Source organism: Hemitrygon akajei, chromosome 12 (assembly GCF_048418815.1).
Source record: "Hemitrygon akajei chromosome 12, sHemAka1.3, whole genome shotgun sequence".
NCBI classification, from domain to species: Eukaryota; Metazoa; Chordata; class Chondrichthyes; order Myliobatiformes; family Dasyatidae; genus Hemitrygon; species Hemitrygon akajei.
Window position 1 is genome coordinate 33,717,955 of NC_133135.1, and position 19,720 is coordinate 33,737,674.

Genomic DNA, 19,720 nt, shown 5'->3' on the forward strand with positions numbered 1-19,720 from the left:
CTACCAATCAGCTAATGCTCTAACCATGCCAGTAATTTTCCTGTAATACGATGGGCTCTTAACTTGGTATGCAACCTCAGGTGTGACACCTTGTCAAAGGCCTTCTGAAAGTCCAAATATACAACATCCATAGCATCCCCTTTATCTATTCTACTTGAAATCTCCTCAAAGAATTCCAACAGGTTTGTCAGGCAAGATTTTCCCTTAAGGAAACCATTCTGACTTTATTCTATCTTGTCCTGTGACAACAAATACTCCATCACCTTATCATTATCAATTGATTCTAACATCTTCCCAAACACTGAGGTCAGGCTAACTGGTCTATAATTTCCTTTCTGCTGCCTTCCTCCTTTCTTAAAGAGTGGAATGACATTTGCAATTTTCCACTCCTCTGGCACCATGTCAGAGTCCAATGATTTTTTAAAATTATTTTTAATGAGTTTTTACAATGCAACAAAACAAAACAAAAATAAAAAAGAGGTTAATACAGTGCAAAACAAACATATCAAAGTACAATTCATAACAATTAAGCAAAGTACCCATGGTAAAATTGTATGAAGTTAGTTACCACCCCACCCTCCCACTACCCAACTCCAAGCCAACTTTACAATATATAAAAAAGTTATTCAGAACTATATCACCACAGAGCTGTATTTATAAAAAGAAGGTATATTGCCTACTACCTAAACTATAATATATAAAATAACCATAAATCTTAACCGAAAGAAGCTGGAAGGGATTTAAATACAAAAGAAATAAAAGGAAGGTATGCACCCTTAATCTAAATGGAAATTCTGAAAATATCCAAGCAAAGGTCCCCACACCTTTTGGAACTTTATATCTGAATTGAGAAGTGAATAATGAATCTTTTCAAGGTCTAAGCAGGACATAATATCTCTAAGCCATTGAGCATGAGTGGGTGGGACAGCATCTCTCCACCTAAGAAGGACCAATGATTTTTAAAAGATCATTCTGAATGCCTCCACAATCTCTACCGCTACCACTTTCAGATCATCTGATCTGGGTGACTTGTATGCTTTTAGGTGTTTCAGCTTTTTAAGCGCCTTCTCTTTTGGTAACTCTTTTGGTAACTGCAGTCACTTCCCTTCCTTCTCCACCTTCAACATCTGGCACACTGCTAGAGTCTTCACAGTGAAGATTGATGCAAAATATTCATTTATCTCATCTGCCATCTTCTTGTCCCCGTTATTATTTCTCCTACCTAATTTTCTAGTGGTCCTATATCCACTCACATCTTTTAAAAATTTTTTACATTCTTGTAAAAGCTTTTATATCCACATTGATATTGTTTGCTAACTTGCTTTCATATTTCATCTTTTCCCTTCTAATGGTTCTTTGAATATCTCTCTGTAGGTTTTTAAAAACTCCCCAATCCTCCATCTTCCCACTAATTTTTGCTTTGTTGTATGTCCTCTCTTTTGCTTTTAAATTAACTTTGACTTCCCTTGTCAGCCACAGTTGTACTATTTTGCCATTTGAATATTTCTTTATTTTTGGAATACATCTATCATGCAGCTTCCTCATTTTTCCCAGAAACTCACACCGTTGCTGCTCTGCTGTCATCCCTGCCAGCAGCTCCTTCCAATTTACTTTGGCCAACTCCTCTCTCATCCCGCTGTAATTTCCTTTACTCCACCGAAATACTGCTGCATCAGACTTTAATTTCTCCCTGTCAGATTTTAAGTTGAACTCAATCATGTTGTGATCACTGCCTCCTAAGGTTTCTGTTACCTTAAGCTCCCTAATTGTCTCTGATTCATTATATAACACCTAATCCAGTGTAGCTGTTCCCACAGTAGGCTCAACGCCAAACTGCTCTAAAAAGCCATCTCTTAGCCGTACAACAAACTCACTTTCTTGAGATCCATTACCAACCTGATTTTCCCCATCAACCTGCATGTTAAAATCTCCCATACTACCATAACCTTGCTCCTTTGACATGTCTTTTTTTATTTCCCCTTGTAATCTGTGGTCTCTCTGATACAACGTGTAACCTTGGACATTCAGCTCCCAACTACAACCATCCTTCAGCCACGATTCAGTGATGGCCACAACATCATACCCTACAGTCTGTAAAAGTGCAACGAGATCATCCACCTTATTTCTTATACTCCGTGCATTGAGATCTAACACATTGGTACTGTATTTGCTACCTTTTTTTGATTATGCATCCCTAATGCACTGATGCTCACCCAGCTGGCTGTAATTTTGTCCTATCATCTGTCTGCCCTTCCTGACAGTCTGGCTGCATGCTATCTTTGCTTTTTAACCATCCTCCTATCGGAGTCCCTTCACTCTGGTTCACACCCCCCCCCCCCCCCCAACAGCTCTAACAAAACTGACAGCGAGAATATTGTTCTCCCTTGGGTTCAGGTGCAACCCGTCATGTTAGTACAGGTCATACATCCCTAATGCCTCCCCCAGAAATTTTCCTTTTCCATGCCCTCCTTTTTGGTCTGTTTTAGAGGACATTCAGTAGGAGGTAAATGTGAATGAATTCTCCTGGTTGTTGGATAATAAGAAAATGAGACATTTAAAAATATATAAAGTGAGTAGGATTGCTTCTTTGCTATCTGTTGTTTTTTTCCCTATTGTACAATCTTGATCTCAGTTTCACATCTGACTCCACCGCCCTCCTTTTCGTGCCTTCTGTTTCTCTATCGGAGCATGTTCGTGTTTAATTTCCATACAAGCGCATTGATGACCACAGCTGTCTTAAAGGCAAACTCTTCCATCCTGTTTCCTGTGTAAAGCCAGTTTTTCTCTTTCTGTCGTATATATTCTGATGATATCGGCTGGTTTCCGCCATTTTCCCTAACTCAGTTCGCCCAAGACCATGGTAGACTGGTCGCCTAATGCCACCTGTTCCATTTCCCAAACATCCTTTCTCTCTTCTTCACCCACCCAGTAAAAGGAATGGGTTCATATGGTCTTATATTCCACCTCACCAGTCACGATCAGTGCAGGACAAATACTTTACATCTCCAAAAGGGTTACATACTTGCCCTCAGGAATAGATCTCTCCCCAAGGGTAATTGCATTTTACAACCATTTGACTTTAACCAGAACCATGACTATCCTCCACACGAACTCCTTGCATTCGCAACATTAGATAAATAACAAAACAGCTTGACGCCGCAATTAAGCTGAGATTTGTTTGTGTCATTTTTTAACGTTCTTCAGCCCTATGCAATTTGTGTCACGGTCCTCGCCATCTCCCTCCAGGTCAACACATTAACACTTTGTGGAGTCTTTCTATTGGTGTTCCTGGAAAGTCGCATATTCCTTTCCTCATTACACTGAGGAGCATGTTCAGGAGTTCTTAAATTAAGTTTTGATTCCTCCTCAGAGTAACTTAGTAGGTACAGAGGGGATATCAGGGGTAAACACGTAAACACGAGGAGTGAGTGCATGGAATAGGCTGCCAGCGATGGTGGTGGAGACAGACACGATAGGGTCTTTTAAGAGACTCCTGAGCAGGTATATGGAGCTCAGAAAAATAGAGGGCTATGAATAACCCTAGGTAATTTCTTAGGTAAGGACGTGTTCGGCACAGCTTTGTGAGCTGAAAGGCCTGTATTGAGCTCTAGGTTTTCTATGACTTCCTAAAAGTTGTGTATCATTTTACACTTTAATAAAAGCCGACATTATACTGTACATGTTTTTAAAAACTGGACATTTTATCTTACCAACGTCAGAGAACCTAAACCATATTGCCAAAACAAAGTTTGTAAGAGTTTCTTTTTTATATATAAATAAGGTTCTAGTCCTTAAGTTTTAAAAAATGCTAGAAATTTTAAATTGCTAGGTTGACGCACAGATCAAATGTTCCAGGAGCTCAAACGTAAGAAGATCTGCAGATGCTGGAAATTCAAGCACCACACACAAGATGCTGGTGGAACACAGCAGGCCGGGCAGCATCTAAAGGGAGAAGTGCAGTCGAAGTTTCGGGTCAGGACTAACTGGAAGAAAAGACAGTAAGAGATTTGAAAGTGCGAGGGGGAGGGGGAGATCAGAAATGATGGGAGAAGACAGGAGGGGGTGGGATGAAGCTGAGAGCTGGAAAGGTGATTGGCAAAAGGGATACAGAGCTGGAGAAGGGAAACGATCATGGGACGAGAGGCCTAGGGAGAAGGGAGCACCAGTTGGGAGATGGAGAGCAGTCATGGAGTGATAGTGAGAGGGGCAGAGAGAGAGAGAGAGAAAAGGAGAAATAATAAATAAGGGTTGGGGTAAGAAGGGGAGGAGGGGCATTAACGGAAGTTAGAGAAATCAATGTTCATGCCATCAGGTTGGAGACTACCCAGACGGAATATTAGCTGTTGTTCACACCATTTTGTGAAATATTCCGGGAGCGTAATTTGGCTTCCAATCGGATCTTGTGGGCGGGACTCAAGCTGTTATGTAAAAGCTTCATAACGATTGCCTTTCGCTGTTAAGGGTTTGTTAGGCTGCCTTCGTGTTGCTTTGGATGTGTACAAGGTATGTTTGAATTTAGTTGGGAAATTATTGATAATGAATTGGATTAGAATTTCTATCTGCAGAATGTGGTATCGATAGCTCTAAGGAATACCTAGTGATTGAGAAAGTCCAACTCTAGACGCATTGAACCATAAAGGCAGAAACCTGCATTTAGCTGTGTTACTTATTAATGCTAAGTATTGGCATCCTGTATATTGCGTTGCATCAGAAACATTTTTGGAATCCCTTGGCGTCCGAAGGGATTTGATCCTGTCCTTGACGGGGAACGATTGCTGAAGGATTTGCACGATCTAATGGGGTGAATATCAACGATAGTCTGAAAGGCTTTGATTGACCAATACTATTAGCAATTGTTGATCACGAAAGATAGCTGCTGTGACTTTTTTGGGAGGGGCGGTCATTTAGAACACGTATGAAGCATTGTAAACCCGTTCAGAATGCGGATGCTGGAATCGGTTCGGAGTCTCTGAACAAAGCGTTTCTGTAAATTCTCTTTACTCAACAGGAACTGCGTTTCAGTTTTGCAATCTTGCATCTGCTCCCACTTCTACTCGTGCGTTTGGGAACGGCAATGAAGCAACACACAAAATGCTCGAGGAACACGGCGAGGATGAGGGGAATGGACAGTCGATGTTTCGAGTGGAGACCTCTCACTAGTCTGTTGCAGACGCTGCCTGACCCACCGAATTCCTCCAGTATTTTGTGTGTTGCTCCGGATTTCCAGCATCCGATATTTTCCTTTTGTCTCGATTGTTTCATGTTGTGAGCAATCGCTTTCTGTTTTTTTTTTAAAAAAAAAACCGCGTTCGCTCTCCCTATTGATCAAATCGGTCAGCCTGGTCTTTGTCCGTTCGGTTTTACTTCAGCTTTCACTCGTTGTTTCTGGGCAGCAAACTTTCGGTCCGTGTTTGTCGAAGGGCGGTAAGACTTCAGTCATTAGCACAACACTAGATTTAGTGCTTTCCGCAGACAATTGGCTACGTCGGTTCAAAAACACATTTCCAAACATACGTTTTCAGAGAATTGCTTCACATTTTCGAGGTGAGTAGCTGATTTGTGCAATACCTATTACTTAGCATCAAAGCAAAAACTAAAACTATTTTGTCCTAACATCCCAAGAAATTCACAGCGGAGGAATTCATGCAAGTGCACTTTTTTTTATCAGCCCATTCACTTCCTAACTCAAACATTGTCAGCAAATGTTTGTCCAAGCATTTAGAACCCTCGTCGCTCCTGAAATCTTGCTTTGACTGGAAAAAAAAACATGTTGGTGCTGGGTTTTTTTCATTGCGTCTTGATATTTTGGCTGTTAAAATGATTGGGGCACGCCTATGGCTGTTTTGCTATTCACGAAGATGTCGGCTGGTCTTTTACCTCGGTGTCATTTTTTTCTGCACTATCCCTACTTCCAATAGACTTTAATGTGCCAAAGTCTATCGCACTCTGTTTCGGATGAACTCTAGTGAGTCAGCCGCTGCAGCTCTGTGGTGGAGAATTCCAAATACTCACCACCATTGATAAATAAATACTTCCTCATTAAAAACAGAGAAAATCTACAGCACATTACAGGCCCTTCAGCCCACAATGTTGTGCCGCCCATGTAATTTACTGGAGATGCTGCCTAGAATTGCCCTACCTGTAAGCTCCATGTACCTATCTAAGAGTCTCTTAAAAAAAAAACCCTATTGTATCTGCCTCTACCACCTTCCCTGGCAGTGCGTTCCATGCACCCATCGCTCTGTTTAAAAACATACCCCTGACATCCCCCAAGTACCTATTTCCAAGCTCCTTAAAACTGTACGCACAACACGCTGGAGGAACTCAGCAGGTCGGGCATCATCTGTGGAAACTAACAGTCAACGTTTCGGGCTGAGACCCTTCGTCAGGACTGAAGAGGGAGGGGGCAGGGGCCCTATAAAGAAGGTGGGGGGAGGGGGGAGGTGCAGGTGAAAAACCAGTAAAGGGAAAGATCAAGGGAGGGGGATAGTCAGGAAATGTGAAGAAGGAATGTAAGGGGAAAGCACTATGGGTGGTAGAAGGAGGCGGAACCATGAGGGAGGTGATAGGCAGCTGGAGGAGGAGGCAGAGTGAAACTGGAATGGGGGAAGAGGGGGGAGGGAATTACCAGAAGTTGGAGAATTCAATGTTCATGCCAAGGGGCTGGAGACTATCTAGACGGTATATGAGGTATTGCTCTTCCAACCTGAGTTTGGCCTCATCATGCATGAACATTGAATTCAAGGGGCCCAGAATTACTCACAGTGCAGCCTGACCAATATTTTGTAAAGCCTCAGCATTGCCTCCTTGTTTTTCATAGTCCATTCCTTTTAAAATGAATGCTAACACTGCGTTTGCTATCCTTACACAGTCTCAACCTGCACGTTAACCTTTGTTTTCTCAACCAACATTTAATGAGCATGGAGTCATACCGGCTGCTTGGCCTGTTTGGTTAGTGTCAGCACATCATGGTGATTCATAGGTTTTGCATCCAACAGTTGTTTTCTTTGTTTTTTTTTACACACTGATGCACCATCAATAACTCACGCTGAGACTTAGGAAGCGAGATATCGGCTTTTATTGACTGGAAGAATAAACAGCACTACATCCTGGGGAAAATGAGGGAGAGCAGCAGACCACAGTCGCCTTTATACAGGGGTCTGTGGGAGGAGCCACAGGAGCAGTCAGCAGGGTCTGTGGGAGGAGCCACAGGAGCAGTCAGACAGGTATATCTAGTTCACCACATTCACCCCCCCTTTGTTTTAAAAAAAAGTCCCCAAGTATATTTACAGGTTAAGTCTATCAGGTGGTCGAATCGTTCGCTGCAATCTACGTAGCTCCGGCTGCAATTGCACAGGTGCCGGAGGTGGTGTTTGCACCGGAGGCGGAGAGTGGGTTGGTTCTGTCCCAACTGGAGGTGTCAGGGATCCCTCGTGTGTGTGTGAGGTCCCCGGAATAGACGCGTACGAGATGCCCGGTAAAGATGGCTGTCCACGTCCGGGCATGCAAAATGGCGGCCCCCAGGTCTCAGACGCAGCGCTGCTCGACCCCGGGCGCGGTTTAGATTTACAGACCTTGGCGAAATGGCCCTTCTTCCCGCAACTGGAACAAGTCGCTTCGCGAGCCGGGCAGCTGTTTCTGGAATGTTTCTGAAGCCCACAAAAGTAACAGAGTTTTATGTCCGGCGAATTTGAGGAGTTCATGATACCGCGATTGGCAGCGGCGTTGGCGAATTCGCTCGGAACCGGGGAATCGCGCGGCTGGACCGCCTCGGCGTACAGCTGCGCAGCCTCCAACGTATCAGCCGTCTCTATCGCTGAGCGTAAGGTAAGATCAGCTTTTTCCAGCAGCCGCTGGCGCAAATACACTGACCTGACTCCAGTCACAAAAGCGTCTCAGACCAAGAGTTCCGTATGCTGTTCCGCTGTGAGCGTTTGGCAGTCACAAGTCCGCACGAGTGCCTGTAGAGCTCGGAGAAATTCAGCAGTCGACTCCGTAGGCCGCTGTTTTCGTGTTGCCAAGCGATGCCGGGCATAAACTGCGTTCACCGGCCGCAGGTACTGTCTTTTGAGGGCGTCAAGCGCCCCCTCGTAGGTCGAGAGGTCCCTGATGAATGAATAAACTTTTGGGGCGACCCTCGAGAGGAGAAGTCTGAGCCTAACAGCTGAGTCGGTGGCACGAACCTCCTCCAAGTATGATTGGAAGCATACAAGCCAGTGTTCAAAGTCAAGAGCTGCTTCAGGGTCTTGGGGGTCCAAATCTAAGCGTTCTGGGCGTAAAACGGTTTCCATGTTTTAACTTCCAGTCAATAAAATTGATGCACCATCAATAACTCACGCTGAGACTTAGGAAGCAAGATATCGGTTTTTATTGACTGGAAGAATAAACAGCACTACATCCTGGGGAAAATGAGGGAGAGCAGCAGCCCACAGTCGCCTTTATACAGGGGTCTGTGGGAGGAGCCACAGGAGCAGTCAGACAGGTATATCCAGTTCACCACACCCACACTGCCTAGAGATAATAGTAGCTTTTATTCATTACAAATGAGAACACCCATAACTATAGTGTTCCAAATTTAGTTTCTCTTAAATGCCTTTCACAATATAAAGCAGGGCTTTTGTATTCATGAAGTTCCAGGCTATTCTGTGATAATCCACAGATTTAAAAAAAATAATTCTATTATAAATCCCTTAATTTACTTTATGTGTGCTAGGTTTTAGTGCTGCCTAGACTCTGTGGGGTAGCCAAGTGAGTGGAGGTATCTTCTGGGTTATCAAATGGGTGCCCTCCTTCCTCAGTGTTTCACTGATAGGCCCACGACACCTTCAGTGGGTTCAGCAGTGAATCCCAGCATCCCAGGCTCACCCCCTAGATGCCATTCACTCACTTGGGGGCCCAGTTGGAATCCTTTCTCTTCATCCAGAGCTGCTGACTCCCTTTTCAGCAGCTCTGGAGAGGTCTTTGACTGCTTGTCGGTGTATCTTCCCTCGCACTCCCAACTCCCGGAGTAGCCTTGATGTTGATGTGGCGACAAATCCTCTGCAACCTGCTTCGACCGGTCGGACCCTTGCTTTCCAGCCACGTTGCTGCACATCGGCTGCGAGCTCAGCGTATCTCAGCTCCTTGAGCTCGTAGGCCTCTACTGCATCCTCCCAGGGCACTGTAAGCTCGATGATGTAAACGAGATGGAGTGAGGCTGACCATAGCACAAGGTCTGGTCTGAGGTTGGTTTCCGCGATTTCAGTTGGGAAGCAGAGCCTCTGGGCTAAGTCTGCCACCATCTTCCAATCACATGCCCCGCCGAGTCGCCCGGTGTCTGGTCTCGATGTGGTGAGTCTGGCTTTACCCTCACCTTCTGGACAAATGCTGTTAACGGCCAGCGGGATGAAGGGGGAGGGAGAGCATTGACACTTGTCCGCCGACTTTCCAGCACTGCCTCAAGACACCATAGCACCTGGTTGTGCCACCAGGTGTACCGTTGAGTTAGGCTGGTCTTGCAGCCCACCAGAATGTGTTTTAGTGTTGCTGAAGTCAGAATACATACCAAGGCAACGGATAAAAATGCCATATCTAGGTCACTTGGAGCAATTTTCAAATCAATTTATCATTCAAAGATACAGCTGAAAGAGATGGCGTTTCTCTGGTGCCAAGGTGCAAAGGATTCAAAATAGCAAGTAACATTTAAAGTAGAGAATAACATAATTCAAATAGCGAGCAAAGAAGCATATTCACTTGAGGGGAGGAAAAATTCATGCACATAGTCTAAGACCCTGAATGACTATGTCGAGCAATTGACGGTGCAGTCTCCTGGCAGTGTGCAGACACATGCCATCCAGCCTGTCATTCCCCTGCTGGAGCACAGGAGGGCAGCACTGACAGGAGAGGCAGCTCTCACCTGATCTGCAGCAACGGGCGAACGGAGGCTTCAGTCCTCGTCCTTGCTACAACTGAGGCTACACAGCTCCATGTTGTTTATCTCTCTACCAGTATAAGTTGTATCACAGCTGGAATGGAAACACTAATGGCCGGCAATAGAGGAAACTACAGAAAGTGCTGGATACTGCCCAGTCCATTGCAGGCAGAGTCCTCCCGAACATTAGGTACATTTATATGGACTGCTACCACAAGAAATCAGAATCAGATTTATTATCACTGGCAAGTGTCAGGAAATTTATTAACTTAGCAGCAGCAGTTCAATGCAATACATAATATATAAGAGAAAAAATAAATTTAAGTAAATCAATTACGTTATACGTATATTGAATAGATTAAAAAATGCGAAAACAGAAATACTGTATATTAAAAAAGTGAGGTAGTGTCCAAGGGTTCAATGTCCGTTTAGAAATTGGATGGCAGAGGGGAAGAAGCTGTTCCTGAATCGCTGAGTACCTCCTCACTTTCGAGGACTTTTTACAACTTGCGCTCTCACTTTTTTCACAGTTAGTCTTTTGCACATTGGTTGTCTGTCAGACTTCATTTATGTACAGTTTTGCTACTTTTTTCATGTATACACCTGTAATATAATTTCAAGGTAGTATACATACTTTGATAATGATTTAACTTTGAATTTAGAGCATGATTATCAACCAAATCGGTGTTGGTGCAGTATAACTGTGGAAGATCGACTTGGACATTCCATCTTTTTGATTAAGCAACAAAAAGTTCTGGCTCAGCACACAAACGACTGAGCCTGTAAGAGAAGAACTCTTAACAATGTAAACTCAGCCCTCAGTTCCTCAACAAATCATTTATATTGTGGCTTTAATGTCTTTTTTTTACAGAGTGAAATTGATAAACATGATAATTGGAGCCTTCTACATTTGTTACTGCACTTTAACTTCCAAATTTAGAAAAAGTTATTATTTCCCCAATTCAAATTTTAGGAATCTATGAAGAATACTGATGGGGCTGGAGAGAACTTCATTTGCCATTCTTTTTGGGTTAATAATCTCCCTGGCAGCAGCACAGAATGACGTCGGAATCTGTCGGGTGGCTCCTCACTGGCAGATTGGCAATCAAATACCAATGGAGGAGCAGTCTGGACAAATTACCGTGGTGGCCCTTCTCAAAGCAAGCTGATCATTCTGTCTAAAGCAGGCTGCCGGGTAAGTATGGCAATTTATCTATACATTACCCCACAGAATAATGTTGTCCATAGTACTACACAAACATTGCAATTCAACATCATACCATGGAGACTTGCTGCAGTCCCATTCTCATTCCCATCAGCAGTTCGGCAGAGCTCAAGAGTGTCAAGGACTGAAGTGCTGTTGTTTTTCACTTCACTCTCATCCATTCTGAAGATAAGAGGGGTAGAAGATGGTCCCATTGTTCCTTGTTTTGTCAGAGACAACCCTAGCAGTCATGGTATCAGTAACTCTTTACATGGTCTGAGTCTTGAGTACAGATTTCAAATGAATTGATCACTTCTAATGTTAACTATTTGGGCAGGGTGCATCATATTCAATATTTTCTATCTAGTTATTCTCAGTTAAGACTTCTGATGTTGAATATTTTTGTCCTTATTATTTGTATATAGTGTGTTGAAAGATTGTATATTAAAATGAAATTTGGACCTATTGCCAAATTTGTACTTTGGTTATGTTTGGCAACTGGTAAGTTCTGTCCCTTTTTAAATGGTTTATGTCCCAAGAGCAATCCTGTTCTCTTTTGCCTTCTAATATTCAGGATTTGAAAAGCAAGTAATAAAATCATAGCATCGCTTAACTTTCACATAAAAACAAAATGATTTGGAAGTTGCTGGACTCAATAAATGATAGATCAACCATTTCAATCATTCTGTGGCACCATGAGATTTCAAACTGTGTACAATTGAAAAAGAAAAGCCCAGTCAGAAACATCTTGCATGTATTTTCATCTTAATGCTGCATTCGTAAAGTCATGTTATTGACAGCTTGTATTTTTTTTCCACTTTGATAGATTAGGCAAATTGCGTGACAAGCTTGTCCATCATGGCCTGACTGACATACATTACATGATTGTGAACGACAAGACATTTGAATCCAGGATCATGTTTCCGAAGCTCATATCCAATGCTCCCAAAGATATCCCTGTCTACCAGCAATCACGATTTCAACCTGATGTTTGGCATATCTTGGGGGGTGTCAAGGATGACATCTTTATCTATGATAGGTTGGTACTTCAGGATATTAATTTTACTTAAAGCTCATCGTTTAAGTTATGATAATGAATATGTTAATAAGCAGATTATTTTTCCACTTTAAGTACAGTATTTCCATATAGTAATTGTTAAGATGGTGAAGTTATAATGCATGTGTCATATATTTTATGGTAAATGGGAGGAACGTTTTGCATTAGTTATTGGGCTGTGGCACTTTGATACTTCGCCTGGTGGCTACATGGGGTTTGTTTGCCATTATAATCTGCTGCTTGTTGATGTGCATGAAGTAGGCAGCAGTACTCATCCTCATTAGTATACAGTGGATTCCAGTTAATTGGACCATTGGTTAATTGGGGCAGTCACTTATTAGGCACAGCTCTTAAAGAACAAAAACTAATTGAGAAGATAGCCAGGGTTCACTTCGTTTGTTTGGGACTCTATGCCTCTCAACTGGGGCAGGAGATTGTTGCTGAAAAGTTTCTAACTAGCGTCAGTCACGTGCACTTGCGTGGCCAGCATGCTTCGAGTGGACAGTTTTTAAATAGCATCAATTGCATGTACTTGTTCAAAAAGCAGCAAATGTTGTCACTGACAGTCCGCAAGAAATAAACAGTAATACAATTCAGACCTGTTTTGCTCACTGCGATTTCAGACGTTCAGGCTTGGTGATGCCAGAATTGGCCAAGGGTGAATGAAACAATTTCAGTACACAAGTTAGAATCTATGAAAAATTTGAAGGCATCAACAATCATCTTGAATATTACAATGAAAATAAAGATTTGGAGGATGCAATGGTCAACAGCATTGCATGAAGGCAGTTCATCATCTGTTTCCACTGAATGTTCATTTACATTCAAAGGAACGTGACACCGATAACATCATCTGTCAATAAGTATTATTGGCAGATAATGGCCAAGTGGTTGAGGCATTCGTCTAGTGATCTGAAGGTCGCTAGTTCAAGCCTTGGCTGGGGCTGTGTGTTGTGTCCTTGAGCAAGGCACTTAACCACACATTGCTCTGCGACGACACCGATGCCAATCTGTATGGGTCCTAATGCCCTTCCCTTGGACAACATTGGCGGCGTGCAGAGGGGAGACTTGCAGCTTGGGCAACTGCCAGTCTTCCATTTAAAAAAAACCTTGCCCAGGCTTGCACCCTAGAAACTTTCCAAGGTGCAAATCCGTGGTCTATCGAGACTAACAGAGGCCTAATATTAGGAACTAAGACACAGTTTTGTTGTATTGATAGTGTTCTAATTTATTCTGTATTTCATTCAAATACATAATTTGTTACTCAGTATGTTTTTAAAAATATCTTTTTAACTACTTCCATGAAACTTGGGCTAATTGGGGCAGCTGCTTAATTGAGCTAAACGCACTGGTCCCAGTAAGTTCCAGTTCACCAGGACCTACCATAATACATTTTTGCTCCCCTTGTATTCCTGGGACATTTGAGACAGGCGAGATTAGCAGACTAAATGGGGTGGGAGCAATTCTTCCTTTCTCTATGTGGCTCAAAATTATGATGGTACTGGCTATTGTTTTATGAATTCAGTAGTTGCTGAGAATTCGTGTTTGTCTGACAAATCATAGTCGTTTGAATATGGAAGTGAGATTGCTTACATTTGAAATTTTCTTTCGGTAGATGTGGTAAATTGACCTTTCATGTTACGTCACCGTATAGCCACTTGCATTTCCGCTACGTTGAAGCAGCAATTCAAGCTACTTACAACAGAGACATCTGTGGCAACTGCAGATCCAATAACAACACACTGGAGGTAACTGTTAGCATTAATCATTGGTCTCTGAGAGAACACATTGGTGGCTTGTAGATGGATCACAATAGTTCAAAAATGGTGCTTGTGGCATCTCTGACTAGATAATTGTCATAGAAGTAGCTAAAAGCAAATGAAGCAGCTAAAGTCGAATGATTTTCCTTCGTCAACAGGAAACTGATGATATTCTTTTCTTGCAGATGGTCTCATCACCCTCTACAGAACAAAATTAATTCGATCGAACATCACGGGTTTGAAACTGAGGCTTTTGAAAATCACTTGCATGAGTGCCATATGTGACCAACTAAATCTTAACAGGAGCCTATTATGAAAATTCTCAACATCATTTCAGCTGCCTTAACTGCTTAGATGCCAATGTTGACCCTAATGGGGATCAAAGTTTTGTTTCAGAAACCTAGTTTGATATTAACTATCGTGAAGCAATGTAATTTATACTTGTGAATCTCCCATGACTGCAGTCTAATTTCGCATTAGCGTTAAGCTCTGTTGACTGGTCTTTTGAACAACTGACCATTGTTTGTGGCAACCCCTTTTCCCAAGGTGTGCGTCAAACCAGATACCCCTCTGAATATAGTTCTAGTCACTGTGATCTCAGCTGAACACTGCCTTTTGTCATGCATCCCATGTGTGTGGTATGAACGGGCTATGAATAAATCAGATTCTAACCTTGTAAGCCAGTATAAAGTCAGTTGTAAAGGGATGTCCCATTTCCTGTCATCCACAAAAATAACTATGAATATTCATTATGGGAGTGTGTTTGGGGGTGGAATGGGGAGTATCGCAGGAGATTTTGCACTGCTTTGGCAGAAATGCTCCGAGATAAAGTATGTATCAATATTTTGATGTTGGCTTTACATGTACTATTCAGTGTAAGTTATTCCTCTAGTTTTGTTGTGCTTAATGAAGTCTTTGGTTCAAACTAGTTACTAGTAACTACAGGCTGACCACTGCACAAAAAGCTTAAGGAAAAGTTTTTAACTGACTTGTACAAACTGCTAGCATCTCTTAGATCATAGGACCATATGAAATTAAAGAAAGTTGGTCACTTGGCTCCTTGTGTTTGCTCAGCCATTCAATAAGATAATGGATGATTCAAGTTTCTATGTTCATCTTCCCACCCATAAACTTCGATTGCCTTACTAACTTGGAGGGTGGGGAAGAAAAAATATCCATTCCATTGCAGCTTTGAACATAATCAAGGATTCAGCCTCCATAACTTACTTGGGCAAACAGTCCAATAGGGACTCAGCCCTTTGAAAAAAAATCTTGCTCATCAATTTTGTAGTTAGCCCTTTATTCTGCGATTTTGCCCTCTGCTAGACTAACCAATGAGGGCAACATTCTACCAACATTTACCCTATATTGTGCTAAGAATGTTGTATGTTTCAATAAGACCATCTCTTATTTTCCTAAACTTAAATGATTGTCAACTTTTCCTCCCAACACAATCACTGCATACATTCCTGAATTGCCTCTAAATATATATATATTTCTTCAAGTAAGGCGAGTACCTGGTGCCTTTTAAATGTTAGTAAGATTTGTACGTGTGTTGCTTTGCAAGAAAAGCCAGCATTATGTTAGCTTTCTGATTGCCTAGTGTAGCTCTATGTGAGCTTTGTGTTTCGGAAGAGTGAATGTCCCTCTAAAATCCTTCATGTCCCACACCCTGTTTACGGTACATTGTGTTTTGAACAAGATTATATGATGTAAATAAAATACCACACTGACTTTTCCTCTATAATAACGTGATAATTTCACTTCTAACCACAACCATAATTTTGACATTTTGACACTCTGACGCTGAACGCAGCTCATTCTGCAATCACTCAGAGAAGCCTGATCCAAGCTGTATAGGTGATCATACTTCCCAGCAGATCCCTTGCAAGCTGCCTTCTAACTTTGAATATTATATGTATGTACAGTACATGATTTTGACGGTAACTTGTGATCAGAGGAAGGAATCTTTCTATCTGTATGGGTGATCAGTCATTGTCATTGTTTCATTACAAGCTTGTTGAATTTGGACTTGAATCCACCTTATTTCCAGCAAACACGCCTGATAATTTGTTTGTCACCCCTGCCCACTATGATTGTAGCATCTTTTTCTTGATCTTGTCCATTTGCTGCTGATCTGAGAAATAATTGCTTCTCACTACTGTATCTGTGAGCTCAGCCATTTTCCTTTTGAGGCAAGGTACTCTGGTTTTATCATTATCACACTGATGTATTTTGATATGGAAGTGGGTTGGTTATCTGCACTTCAAAAGTTGCTAAATTTACCTCTTTATGGATTTGTGAATCTTCAATACAGCCAAACCAGATCACTGGGGTTCTAAGAGGGGCACGGGCAGTTCATGTTCTTCAGCTCACAACTTATTTTAACAGTTCATCTGGTTTTTCATGGCATGTTTGGAAATAAAACTTAATTAGCTTTTAGTCATTTTGTTAAATGGAATGTTCTTGCTATTTTAACTAGATCAGTTACAAATACATTTAAAAAGCAGTTGTTTCTAATTTACCAATCTCAAACATGTTGCTACTTTTTCATTGTCAACCTTTTTATTTCATTTAGTTCCTTCCTCCGGAACCTTTTTCTGCAGTGCCTGAAATCTTGGCAGCTCGGAGATTATTTGCATATTTGCTATATTCCTGTATCTGTTAGCTTAGTTGAAGATTTGGGACTTCATGGGCAGTGGAAGCAAACTCAATCAAGCTTTTCAAAAGGGAGTTCCCCATGTGCTTGAGGGGGAAAATAATTTGCAAAGCAATGGGAAAAGAATACAATTAAAGTACTGATTTTTTTTTTTAAAAGGAAAATATACTTGGCCTGGCTGAATAACTTCTTCCTGAGTCAAAATAATTTTAGGAAAGCCAGAGCATTCCTGTGGCTTGCACAAGATCAATAATTTAGTAGCATCTGTTACCAAATTTACAATGTCAGTGCTTTGCTAAAATTATTTCCCCCTTACCCAGATTACTGGTGTAAGTGACTTAGTCTTTAAGTAGGATTCTGTTGCTAGCAATCCTTCAATTCTTTGACTTAGGCTGGGTTTTTGTTATCAATCTGCATAATGTGGTCCAGGTATGTTTGATATTAGCATATTTACTGATTTGTTGGTGTCACCAATTCTAGTTTGTTTCAGATTTCCAACATCTGCATTTTTTTGCTTTTTGATTATGATAAGTTTATCTTAATTAAAAATATTATTAATTGTAATTTTAATGAGCTTTGGTTATCATGTTAAATATAAATTGAATTTGAATTTCCAGTTTTCTTCTAATTGCACAAATAAGTGAATAAAAAATTACTGGATATTGCAATGGTTGTACATTTTTTTAATGCATTGCTTTTAAGACTACAGCCGTTATCACAATATATCTCACCCAGATCCCATCACCTCACTCCCCTTCTATTCTCAAAATAGATCCGATTCTCTGAAAGATCCATTGAATGTAATAATGGAGATAGAACTTTGGAATTTTAACCTACATTTCCATTAACTAAATCCTCAAATCACAAGATACCATTGGTTCATGGAAAATATATTATAAATGCGTCTTAATGTCCACAGATGAGTAGCACTGAATTCCCTATTTGAACTAGCTTACAGTGGTGTGGCGTTGCAAAGTCTCTACCAACTGAAGTGACTCCAATATTTTTTGCTTTTGGGAACTTGGGATTCTGAGCACAGACTCCAGTTACATACACATTAGGAATCTAAAGAAGCAATCAGAATAATTAATTGGTGTAGTAGAAGTTCTCTGGATCAAATTATTGGAAAAGGCACCCTTGAATTGAGGGTTTGGAAATGTAATGAGGAATTATGAAGAGAGGACAATGGCTCACTAACACACTTGCCTTTCCAGCAATAACCAAAATGGGATATTCAATTTCTATATCAAAGTATACTGTAGCCATTCACCCAGAATTTACAGAATTACAATGAAAATAAGAGGAAAGAGTAGTTAGTTGTTCCTGTTATGCACTGTACAGATGAAATAAAATCAATAGATTGCTGACTAACTCCTGCATAGGAGGCTACCAGTTAAATTGAAGTATATTTTCTGTTTTGGATTCGCAAACAATTGCAGGCTGTTGAATTTGAACCAAATTTAAAATTTACAAAATTATGAGGGGTATAGATGGAATTAATGTAAGCAGACTTTTTTCCACTGGGTTTGGGTGGAACTACAACTGGAGGGTTTTGGGTTAAGGGTGAAAGGTGAAAAGTTTAAGGGGAACCTGAGAAACTACTTCACCCAGAGGGTCGTGAGAGTGTAGAATGAGCTGCCAGCACAAGTGGTGCATGCAATCTTGATTTCAATGTTTGAGAGACATTTGGATAGATAACGTGGATGGTAGGGGTATAGAAGGCTATGATTCTGTTGTAGGTCAGTGGGAGTAGGCAGTTTAAATGGCTCAGCATAGAATCAAGGGGCTGAAAGGCCTGTTTCTGTGATATACTTTTCTATGACTATAACTTTAACATTGGATCAAGGTAAGGTAGAGGAATCCTTTGCAGTTTTCATCTTTCAGCCTGAAAGATCAGTTTGCAGAGTAACTTGAAAATAAAAGGTGATCCAGGACACTGGATGAGGAAGAATCTGTAGCTACCGCCACATTGTCTGGGCAGAATATGATGCCAATTTCCTTAATCCCATCAGCTGCATATTGTCTGTATCCCTTGCCTGTTCATGTCTCTGTTTATATGCCTCTTAACTTTGCCATCATTGTCTGCTTCTACCATCTCTGCTGGTAACATATTCTGGACATTTATTTAAATTTCCTTTAACCACTCCCTATCTCACCTTATTGGGCATTCCTAACCTGGGATATAAAACTGTATCTACCCCATCTATGCCTTTTGTAATTTTATACACTCTCAGCCTCCAATACTCCAGTGAAAACAGTTTTCAAGTTCTTCAACACAACTATACAGGGAATAATGCTATGAAAATTAGCTTTTTGTAGTGGCAAACAGAAATATAAGTTTATGTTAACTTGTGTTTACGTTAACATGCCTATCTGAGTTTGTACAACCTCTCATAAATCAAATATGCTCCAATCCAGGCAATGTCCTCCATGAGCATCAACTGCACCCTCTCCAAACCCTTCATATAGTGTGGTGACAAGAGCAGAACACAATAATCCAAATGTGGCCTCAATGAAATTTTATACATGACAAAGTGACTTCCTAACTTTTATATTTAATGGCCCAACCAAAGGCAAGTGTGCTTGTATGCCTTCTTTACTCTTCTATCCACTGGTGTGGCCAATTTTGGAAGCTATGGATAGGCAAAGAGCCCTCTGTATGTCAATGCTTCCAAGGGTCTTGTCATTTATTGTATACTTTCCTCTTGCATTTGGTGTCACACGTGTCAGGATTAAACCCCATTTGCTACTTCTCTGCCCAAATTTCCAAATGATTTATATCTGCTATAACAGACCTAGAATAGGCATGAATAATGGAAAGAACAAATTAGGATGCAGTGAGAAGTTTCTAAATGCAACTACTATATTAGAACAAAAACATGTTTATATTTCACACATCTTTAGTTGAATAGTATTTGAATCATTATTTATGCAAAAGGTATGTATTTTAAATTGCTGTTTTAAAATATGTTTATTGGTTTATCATTAACTCTTAAGTAAAATATACAAAGATATTTTTCCAAAGGTTAGAAAATACACTTCCAATAAGGACTATTTTTGTTTAATTGAAGATGTAGCTATCACTGGATTATTAAGTAAAATCAGGAAGTAGCACTTTGGTTAACGAAGG

The 19,720-nt window shown here is 41.1% G+C and overlaps 1 protein-coding gene across 3 annotated transcripts; it reads left to right on the plus strand.

The window, feature by feature from the left end:
* Positions 1-4,387: 4,387 nt before the first annotated feature.
* Positions 4,388-17,258, plus strand: LOC140736874 (selenoprotein Pb-like). Of its 3 annotated transcripts, none has more exons than XM_073062881.1 (5): positions 4,388-4,503; positions 10,884-11,105; positions 11,941-12,153; positions 13,787-13,919; positions 14,117-17,258. In XM_073062881.1, exons 2-5 carry the CDS (start codon positions 10,903-10,905, stop codon positions 14,147-14,149), a joined length of 582 nt encoding a protein of 193 aa, XP_072918982.1. In that variant the 5' UTR covers positions 4,388-4,503; positions 10,884-10,902; the 3' UTR covers positions 14,150-17,258. The 3 variants fall into 3 exon arrangements, with proteins under 3 accessions (XP_072918982.1, XP_072918984.1, XP_072918983.1); XM_073062883.1 differs by lacking the exon at positions 4,388-4,503 and adding an exon at positions 4,735-4,801; XM_073062882.1 differs by lacking the exon at positions 4,388-4,503 and adding an exon at positions 5,399-5,544.
* The last annotated feature ends 2,462 nt before the right edge of the window (positions 17,259-19,720 follow it).